This window comes from Capsella rubella, unplaced genomic scaffold, assembly GCF_000375325.1.
Source record: "Capsella rubella cultivar Monte Gargano unplaced genomic scaffold, Caprub1_0 scaffold_6, whole genome shotgun sequence".
NCBI classification, from domain to species: domain Eukaryota; kingdom Viridiplantae; phylum Streptophyta; class Magnoliopsida; order Brassicales; family Brassicaceae; genus Capsella; species Capsella rubella.
Window position 1 is genome coordinate 4,329,490 of NW_006238918.1, and position 10,016 is coordinate 4,339,505.

General features: G+C 40.8%; 1 protein-coding gene across 3 annotated transcripts; it reads left to right on the top strand.

The window, feature by feature from the left end:
• Window positions 1-257: 257 nt before the first annotated feature.
• LOC17882064 (E3 ubiquitin-protein ligase KEG) lies at window positions 258-9,974 on the top strand. 3 transcript variants are annotated; one of them, XR_002833307.1, is made up of 17 exons: window positions 258-1,270; window positions 1,743-2,096; window positions 2,173-2,403; window positions 2,581-2,706; window positions 2,805-3,141; window positions 3,287-3,444; window positions 3,752-3,909; window positions 4,347-4,468; window positions 4,729-4,863; window positions 5,572-5,696; window positions 5,908-6,012; window positions 6,089-6,322; window positions 6,550-6,883; window positions 6,966-7,154; window positions 7,288-7,593; window positions 7,702-9,039; window positions 9,557-9,974. XR_002833307.1 is itself a non-coding variant. In XM_023780927.1 (16 exons), the coding sequence occupies exons 1-16, from the start codon at window positions 525-527 to the stop codon at window positions 8,920-8,922; spliced, it is 4,881 nt and encodes a 1,626-aa protein (XP_023636695.1). In that variant the 5' UTR covers window positions 258-524; the 3' UTR covers window positions 8,923-9,185. The 3 variants fall into 3 exon arrangements, 2 of the variants coding, with proteins under 2 accessions (XP_023636695.1, XP_006289271.1); XM_023780927.1 differs by lacking the exon at window positions 9,557-9,974 and having other exon boundaries at window positions 7,702-9,185; XM_006289209.2 differs by lacking the exon at window positions 9,557-9,974 and having other exon boundaries at window positions 4,350-4,468; window positions 7,702-9,185.
• The last annotated feature ends 42 nt before the right edge of the window (window positions 9,975-10,016 follow it).

Sequence of the window (10,016 nt, forward strand, 5' to 3'; positions counted from 1 at the left end):
GACATCTATGAGAGACTAATGAATGGTCCGATGTTCTTATGGTTTTTTAGGTGGTTAAAAAGGGTGGTTCACTTCACTGGTCTTCATTGGTCAAGCAGAGTCAGAAAACGGGTTCCTGCTCTACTGCTTACAGCACCAACCAACCCGTCAAAACCGACGAACCAGACCCAAATTATTAATAAATAAATAAATAAAAAAACATTAACAAAGGAAATGAAAAAAAAAAAAAAATGATCCTATAAAACCCTGAGGAAGAACCTTTTTCACATTTTCTTACAATTTTTTTTTTCTGGGTAGCTCGTGTCTGATTTTCCCAGCCAAATTTGATCTACCTCCTCCTTTTCTTCTCTCCATGGATCTGTTCTTCTCCTGTTGATCTAGATCGAGTATTTAAAGGACTTGTTTACCCCCCCCCTCTCAGATATGTTCTGAAGGAACTCTCAACTGATTTGGCCTTTCACTCCTTCTTACTCTCTTCTGATCTCGCGACCTAAATTTAGGGCTTTCTCTTTTTCCGAGCTCTCATGGTTGGGAGAGTGAAGGTCCCCTGTTGTTCCGTGTGCCATACGCGGTATAATGAAGACGAGAGAGTTCCCCTATTGCTCCAATGCGGCCATGGCTTCTGCAAAGATTGTCTTTCCAAGATGTTCTCTACTTCTTCCGACACTACCCTCACTTGTCCCCGCTGCCGCCACGTGTCTGTTGTTGGCAACTCTGTCCAGGGCTTGCGCAAGAACTACGCTATGCTTGCCCTCATCCACGCCGCTTCCGGCGGCCCTAACTTCGATTGCGATTACACCGACGACGACGATGACGATGAAGACGACGAAGACGATTCAAGCGACGAAGACAGAGCTCGTTCCCCCCGCGGATTTCATGCCTCCACCTCAATTAATAGCTCTTGTGGTCCAGTCATCGAGGTTGGAGCTCACCCGGAGATGAAGCTGGTCAGGCAGATTGGGGAAGAGAGCGGTGCTGGTTTCGGAGGAGTGCAGATGTGGGATGCGACTGTTGCAGGCGGTGGTGGAAGGTGCAAGCACCGTGTGGCGGTCAAAAAGATTACTTTGACGGAAGATATGGATGTAGATTGGATGCAGGGACAGCTTGAGAGCTTGCGGAGAGCATCGATGTGGTGTAGGAATGTTTGTACTTTCCATGGGGTTGTGAAGATGAAGGCTTCTCTTTGTCTTTTGATGGACAGGTGTTATGGCTCTGTTCAGTCTGAGATGCAACGCAATGAAGGCAGGCTCACTTTGGAGCAGATTTTAAGGTTCCTCTTTGCTTCTCCTATACTTTTATTTTGCCTATCCTCTGGCTTTTCCTGTCATCATTTTGAATCTTCTGGTGCCGAGCACTTTGATTCTCTTAAGCGAGGAGACAACTTGAACTAGTTGTCATCTCTCTTTGTCATTACCAGCTGCAGCCACTTTTCGTCTGTTAATAGACAAAACATTTTTTCCCTTAGTCTTTGCCTTTCTACTAGTGGAAACCTTGATGAGTCTTGTTGTTGGTAGATATCTCCATGGTAGGATCATATGCTGCTTATATTTATTTAGCAATTGGAATAGCGTCTATGGGACTGTTAAAATTACATACTCTAATGAGTAAATGAGTAATTTTGTATTCTTCTTTCATATCGTTCTCATATTGTTTAAGTTTTCAACTTAGAATATTCCTTCAGTTACCATCATATGTATTATTCCATTGCTCTTGTTGTGATGCTAAATTTATACCAACTGTAGATATGGGGCTGATGTTGCTCGAGGGGTTGCAGAACTCCATGCAGCAGGTGTTATATGTATGAATATAAAACCTTCCAATCTTCTTTTGGATGCAAGTGGCAATGCTGTGGTTTCTGATTATGGGCTCGCTCCCATCCTAAAGAAGCCAACATGCCAGAAAACTCGACCAGAGTATGATTCCTCAAAGCTCACTCTATACACGGACTGTGTAACACTCAGTCCACACTACACTGCACCAGAGGCTTGGGGCCCAGTGAAAAAACTTTTTTGGGAGGATGCAAGCGGTGTATCCCCAGAGTCGGATGCATGGAGTTTTGGTTGTACGTTAGTAGAGATGTGCACTGGATCCACTCCGTATGTGAAGCGTCTTCCTACTAGATATTTCATTTGCGTTGTCCACTATTGTGCTAACTATCACTTAATTTTACAGTTGGGATGGTCTTAGTAGAGAAGAAATTTTTCAAGCTGTTGTGAAAGCTCGAAAAGTACCACCACAGTATGAACGCATAGTAGGTGTGGGAATTCCTCGAGAATTATGGAAAATGATTGGTGAATGCCTTCAGTTCAAACCGTCGAAAAGACCAACCTTTAATGCCATGCTTGCTACATTTCTCCGTCATCTACAAGAGATACCACGTAGCCCTTCAGCAAGCCCTGATAAGTAAGATTTTTATGTCTCTAGGATTACTTTGTTTATGGTCTCCTTGTTTCCATTGCTTCTATAGAAGACAGTTTCACTTGTGTTAAAAATTAACATTAGCATCAACAGCTAAGACTGTTTGTGTCATCATGCCTATATTATTCCGCCTAACAATTTTATAAACCATGTATTATGTAGTGGGATTACCAAAATATGTGAAGTAAACATTGTAGAAGCAACTCGCGCGACTAACATAGGGGTCTTTCAGGATAACCCTAACACCCTACATCGGGTTATTTTGGAAGGAGACTGTGAGCGTGTAAGGTTGGTATCTTTTAGGAGTTTTGGTTAATCCTTTTGTTCTGACTAGCTATACAAAACCTGGTCTCAACTACATTTGTTTGGTTTTTGTTTTGGAGTAGAAATATACTAGCAAAGGCTGCAGCGGGAGGTGGTGGAAGCTCTGTGCGATCTCTATTAGAGGCGCAAAACGCTGATGGTCAATCTGCTCTTCACTTGGCTTGCAGACGTGGTAGTGCTGAACTTGTGGAGGTTATATTGGAGTATGGAGAAGCGAATGTAGATATTGTGGACAAAGATGGGGATCCTCCTCTTGTATTTGCTTTAGCAGCTGGATCTCCACAATGTGTTCATGTTCTCATTAAAAAGGGGGCTAACGTGAGGTCCAGACTGCGGGAAGGATCTGGCCCATCTGTAGCTCATGTGTGTTCGTACCATGGCCAACCTGATTGTATGCGTGTAAGTCTCTGCTCCCGAGGAAGCTATCAGTCACTTTAAAGCTTCTACCACATGTTCACAAATCTTCCACTTATGTGATGTTGTGCAAGACTTATATCTATTATCATGTTAAAAATTTATTTCTGCTTATTGATACTATTAATAGGAATTGCTGGTAGCTGGAGCTGATCCAAATGCAGTGGATGATGAAGGTGAAACAGTGCTTCATCGAGCTGTTTCCAAGAAATACACAGATTGTGCCGTTGTTGTATTGGAAAATGGGGGATCTAGATCAATGGCTGTGTCAAATGCAAAGTGCCTGACGTAAGTACATAACTGAATTCTTTCTATACTAGTTAAATGGTACCATGAGATCAGGCACTGATGGAGACATTTGAAGCCAGTTCTATATGTTTTTGTTTATAGCTATGATACTCTTATTTTGCATCAATAGTAGAACTTATCTTGATTAGTTGCATCGTATGGGCTTAAACATGTCCATTACGTTAACCTATTTGGATAAGTCATTCATGGTTCTTTTCTTTTCTTTTCAAAGAAACATATTCCATTTTGTATATCTATGCTTCCGTTGTTTATGCTATAGATCTTTATACTTTAATGTTTGTTTCAGACCGCTACATATGTGTGTAGCAACATGGAATGTTGCTGTTATCAAGAGGTGGGTGGAAGTTTCCAGTCCAGAAGAAATTTCTCAGGCGATTAATATCCCTAGTTCAGTTGGCACTGCTCTGTGTATGGCTGCTTCTCTAAAGAAAGATCATGAAAAGGGTAATGATGAAACTTAATATCTTTTGTTTGGTAGATTGCTTCATTGAAGTATGACTATATCTGTGTCGTCTATTCTAAGTCCTTTGCGTTGTTGCAATGCCAAAGTTAGTGAATCAGACTTCTGTGTTATGAATATCTGATCTTTTATGAGGACGTCTACAAAGTTTATTTATTTATTAATTTGTTAGATACAATGATCACTGTCATGCCTATAAGACAAGTTTTTTTTTTCAAGCACATTTCCAATAATTTTTTATGTAGTAAATCTAAAAGACAAGCCACTTAGTTTTGCACATGACGAAACAAGGATGTTATTTGATTTTTTTCCTGCTATTTCTTTTTTATAATAGTAGCGTATCAAGTTGATTTTATTTGATGCTATGTATTTGTTCGATTTATCATATAAATCAGTTTACTTAGCATGTATACTGCTGCAGAAGGTAGAGAGCTGGTTCAGATATTGCTTGCAGCTGGGGCAGATCCGACTGCGCAAGATTCTCAGCATGGGCGAACAGCGTTGCATACTGCTGCTATGGCTAACAATGTGGAACTTGTGCGAGTAAGTTGCATTCCTACCAATAGAAGTATGGTTTGTCCATGTTGATAGATATGCTGTTATGGAGCACAATAAACCTTAACCGCATGAGTTCGCTTTGCCTATCATATCATATGTTGTGAGTCGAAAGCTATAGTGGTAGTTACTGAGACAAGCGTGCCAAGTGTCTTATAGTAGTAGTTATTGAGACTAGCGTGCCAAGTGTCTTATGTGTTGATAGAGTTAGATACATTTTACTCATATAATTTATTATAATTTGATAGGTCATTCTAGATGCTGGTGTGAATGCGAACATCCGCAATGTTCACAATACAATTCCTCTTCATATGGCTTTGGCCAGAGGCGCAAACTCCTGTGTTAGCCTACTTTTGGAGTCTGGTTCCGACTGCAATATACAGGTAATATTGCAGCTTCCCTAGGTTTTATGACTTGATTGTTATCGATACTCTTCTTTATTGCCAAGACTATATGTTTTTTATAACTTGAAAGTATTGTATATTTAGAACTCGGAGATGCTAAGCTTAACTATATCCTAAGCCTAGAATTTTGTCAATCTGAATGAGAGCTATATTTGTATTTCTTTTTGGTTGTTTCTTACTTGAAATTTGTTAATCTGACTGTTCATTTGGTAATGCATAATGATGATCAGCTAGTTAAATATACAGTCATCAATCAATAGACATAGGTGAACATATGTTTTGGATTTATATACTAGCTATATTCTTTTGTCATGAAGAGGCTAAGCTTAATAATATGCTATTGCTCGAGTCTCTAGTCAATCTGGACAAAAATGTTGACTTGTTGATATAAATACGACGGTTCTTTGGGTATATTGGTTCTTATTGCGGTATAGTGATGATCTGTTCTTTGAATAGAGGTAACAGAACATAAGTTGTTTTATTTACTATCATCACTTCTTCAGTCTGTGTTTAACTAGTGTTTAGTATAAATCTCATGGCTCAGAAAATATGTTTTCTGCACAAGTAGTGGGTAGCTTTGTGCATCTAATGTGTAGGTTCCACATTGGTGCTGTCAGAGCTGGCTTTCAAGATGTGCTGTTTTTACCTTGTCAGTTGACTTGTCTTCTACTGTCTTCATTATTATAGGATGATGAAGGAGACAATGCATTCCATATAGCAGCAGATGCAGCAAAGATGATACGTGAAAACCTTGATTGGTTAATTGTGATGCTTAGAAGTCCTGATGCTGCTGTGGGCGTCAGAAACCACAGGCAAGCACCAATTTGATTAATAGCTTAATGCTACTACATATTATACTGTATATTGAAATAAAGGTGTATATTCATTGCACTGGCTAATGTTACTTTCCTGTTGGGGTTTGTGAAATCCACTCATGCAACAATTACTTTACAAGATAGCATTTTGAATTTTCATTGCCTTTTTCTTTTCCTGATCATACTTTATGTTAATATTGAATAACAGTGGCAAGACAGTACGTGACTTCATAGAAGCCCTTCCAAGAGAATGGATTTCAGAGGATCTGATGGAAGCACTATTAAAAAGAGGAGTTCATTTATCACCTACAATGTGAGGAAAACTTCTCAAATCTTTCTGCTGATATGCACCTTTTCTCAGTATGCTTAGGCTGGTTTTAAATTCTCAGCTATGAGGTAGGGGATTGGGTGAAGTTCAAGAGAGGCATAACAACACCCTTACATGGATGGCAAGGTGCTAAGCCTAAGAGTGTTGGGTTTGTTCAAACAATTCTTGAGAAGGAGGACATGATTGTTGCATTTTGTTCTGGTGAAGCTCGTGTGTTGGCAAGTGAAGTTATTAAGCTGATTCCGTTGGACAGGGGCCAGCATGTAAGACTCAGAGCAGATGTTAAAGAGCCAAGGTTTGTTAGTGCTCTCTGTGTAGTATGCACATTTTTCTTGGCCTGATATCTTGGATGAAACATTTTCTGTTGTGAATGTTTCTCTGACTTGTAAAAGCTTCCTCTTTTTATTTTCTACTCCTAATTCTACCAAATCTGTCAAGTTGGAGCCATAGCTGTTAGAAATTATGCTCTAAAATATTTACCAAATTCATAACCATATATGGTGTTGATTGATTCTATTTTAGGTTTGGTTGGCGTGGCCAATCACGTGATAGTGTCGGTACTGTTTTATGTGTTGATGAAGATGGGATCTTACGAGTTGGGTTTCCTGGAGCATCTCGAGGCTGGAAAGCTGATCCTGCCGAAATGGAACGAGTGGAAGAGTTCAAAGTCGGGGACTGGGTCCGTATCCGTCAGAATCTGACCTCAGCAAAACATGGTTTTGGATCTGTTGTCCCGGGGAGTATGGGGATTGTTTACTGTGTAAGGCCAGATAGCAGCCTCCTTGTGGAGTTAAGTTATCTTCCCAATCCCTGGCATTGTGAACCCGAGGAAGTTGAACCTGTTGCTCCCTTTAGGGTAATATGTTATTATGAATTTCTTACAAACAGTTCTTACTTCATATCAGAAGTTCAATTCAACAATTTTCTTAATATTATAGATTGGTGACCGGGTGTGCGTAAAGCGGTCAGTTGCCGAACCTCGGTATGCTTGGGGTGGGGAGACCCATCACAGTGTTGGCAGAATTAGTGAAATAGAGAATGATGGTCTCCTTATAATTGAAATACCAAATCGACCTATTCCGTGGCAGGCAGATCCTTCGGACATGGAAAAGATTGACAATTTCAAGGTAAAGCTGGGTTGTTCTGGGAGTCACTAGGATGAAAATATTTGGTTGTCTTTTCTTAATATGCCTCTCAGTTAGATGTGCATCATGTCAAGAGCTTTGATTCTTTTAACAATGAGCTTTGATTCACGAGCAGGTTGGCGACTGGGTCAGAGTGAAGGCGTCTGTGTCTTCCCCAAAATATGGATGGGAAGACATTACTCGGAACAGTATTGGCGTTATGCACAGCTTAGACGAAGATGGTGATGTAGGTATAGCGTTCTGTTTCAGGAGCAAGCCTTTTTCATGTTCTGTGACAGATGTTGAAAAGGTTGTACCCTTTCATGTGGGGCAAGAGATTCATATGATACCATCTATCACCCAACCACGCCTTGGATGGTCAAATGAGACTCCAGCGACTATTGGTAAAATAATGAGAATCGACATGGATGGGACTCTGAGTGTAAGTTTCTGAATTGGATCATTCCCCCTGGATTGATAAGGCTCTCCTTAGCTTTTATTTCAGCATTCATTTAAAATTGAGGTTTGGGTTGTTTTTGTTTTCCTGTAGGCACAGGTGACTGGTAGACAGATATTGTGGAGAGTCTCACCTGGAGATGCAGAGCTTCTCTCAGGTTTTGAAGTTGGTGATTGGGTGCGCTCAAAACCAAGCCTGGGAAACAGACCAAGCTATGATTGGTTTAGTGTAGGAAGGGAGAGTATTGCTGTCGTTCATAGCATACAGGAAGCAGGTTACTTAGAGTTGGCTTGTTGTTTCCGGAAAGGAAGATGGAGTACTCACTACACAGATTTAGAGAAGATTCCAGCTCTCAAAGTGGGCCAGTTTGTGCATTTTCAAAAGGGCTTAACAGAACCAAGATGGGGTTGGAGAGGAGCCAAGCCCGATTCACGAGGCATCATAACCACTGTTCATGCTGATGGAGAGATTAGGGTTGCTTTCTTCGGATTGCCGGGGTTGTGGAGAGGAGATCCAGCAGACTTGGAAGTGGAGCCTATGTTTGAGGTTGGAGAATGGGTAAGACTTAGAGAAGGTGTTCCTAGTTGGAAAACCGTTGGACCAGGAAGTGTTGGTGTAGTCCATGGAGTAGGATATGAGGGAGACGAATGGGATGGCACCACTTCTGTTTCGTTTTGTGGCGAGCAAGAAAGATGGGCGGGGTCCTCTTCGCACCTAGAGAAAGCAAAGAAGCTTGTGGTTGGACAAAAAACTCGGGTCAAACTGGCAGTGAAACAGCCTAGGTTTGGGTGGTCAGGGCATAGCCATGGGAGTATAGGTACCATAGCAGCCATTGATGCGGATGGTAAGCTACGGATATACACACCAGCCGGTTCTAAAACGTGGATGCTTGACCCATCGGAAGTGGAAACCATAGAAGAAGAAGAGCTCAGGATTGGGGACTGGGTTAGGGTTAAGGCAAGCATCACAACACCCACTTACCAGTGGGGAGAGGTCAATCCTTCAAGCATAGGGGTGGTTCACAGAATGGAAGATGGAGACTTATGGGTATCTTTCTGTTTCCTCGACAGGCTATGGCTATGCAAAGCTGCGGAACTGGAACGTGTAAGACCATTCAGAATGGGAGACCCGGTTAAGATAAAGGATGGACTGGTTACACCTCGGTGGGGTTGGGGAATGGAGACTTATGCAAGTAAAGGACATGTTGTGGGAGTAGATGCAAACGGGAAATTGAGAATAAAATTTCTGTGGAGGGAAGGGAGGCCATGGATTGGTGATCCTGCGGATATCGTTCTAGATGAAACTTCTGGCTGAATCTCCCAATGTATGATTATGTTTTGAATCTGGAAGATTGGTCATTAGGCGATGCATGAGGCTGCTCTGTCCATTGTAAGACATAAAGCTCACAAAGCCCTTGTGCGAACAGGTCAGGTAATCTATATCTATCTATCTCTCATGATGATTTATTAATATTTTTGTTAATAAAGTTAAACTATAGAGTGGTAGGAGATATTTAGGTTGTATCATCAGTATTATGTCTAGACATCACTTTCAAAGTCTCAGTTCTCTTTTGTTTATATCTTCTTTTTTTTTTTTGTACAAAATTACAAAATAATGAATGCAGCTTTCTTTAGTATTATTAACAAGTCTTTTTGAATGAGCATGAGCTTAGCCAATAATAATACTGTTTGAGGAACAAAGCATTGGGAAGTACAAGAAACGACTCTCCTGAAATCTATACTATAGTTAGTCTCGAAGTTAAATACTGATAGGGCGACCTTTTTTGTCGTTTCTCTTCAGTTCCTCACGTTCTTTGCTCAAGTAACTTATAAGCTTTTATATAATATAGCAAAAAAAGAACAAGGAAAACAAAATTCCTATGTTGACAAAAAGGAACCAAAAGAGATAATCCGATTAGTTGATGTCCTTGTCTTGGTGCCATTTACAGAAGAAGCCTTCTTCCAAGGCACATTTCATCCATGCATGCCTACAATTCTCTAGTGCCTCAGGAATTTCAAGCCATGTCCGAGTTCTCAATTCTTGTTCTGGCCATGAATCCAGCTCTTCTTTCACATACAGTGCGTAGATTGGAGCTTTACATACACCATCTGGGCTAAACTCGTTTTGGTGACTCTTGCTCTTGAACTCATATTCTCCTATCCGATCCTGCAAATTATTTTTATAGATTCAGTACAAAGTATGTGTGCTTTCCTAGCCATTACAAATGTTATCATGGGGCAAACGGTTCTCAGGTTGCTCTGTCCAGGGAGAGGCTGGACCAGTCTGCATTCTTTTAGCCCGTGATAACATTCATACAAAAAAAGATTTAAAAAGATGGGTGTGGATAAAGTCCCTCGATCAAATCAGACATCAAAGAAAGAACAAACACCCCCTGTTTCGCTTCTGAA

Coding starts and splice junctions, on each gene's coding strand:
- LOC17882064 (XM_023780927.1), top strand. CDS start 525: ATGGTTGGGAGAGTGAAGGTCCCCTGTTGTTCCGTGTGCCATACGCGG. Junction 6,013..6,088: donor GTTCATTTATCACCTACAAT/GTGAGGAAAACT, acceptor TTAAATTCTCAG/CTATGAGGTAGGGGATTGGG. Junction 6,323..6,549: donor GCAGATGTTAAAGAGCCAAG/GTTTGTTAGTGC, acceptor ATTCTATTTTAG/GTTTGGTTGGCGTGGCCAAT.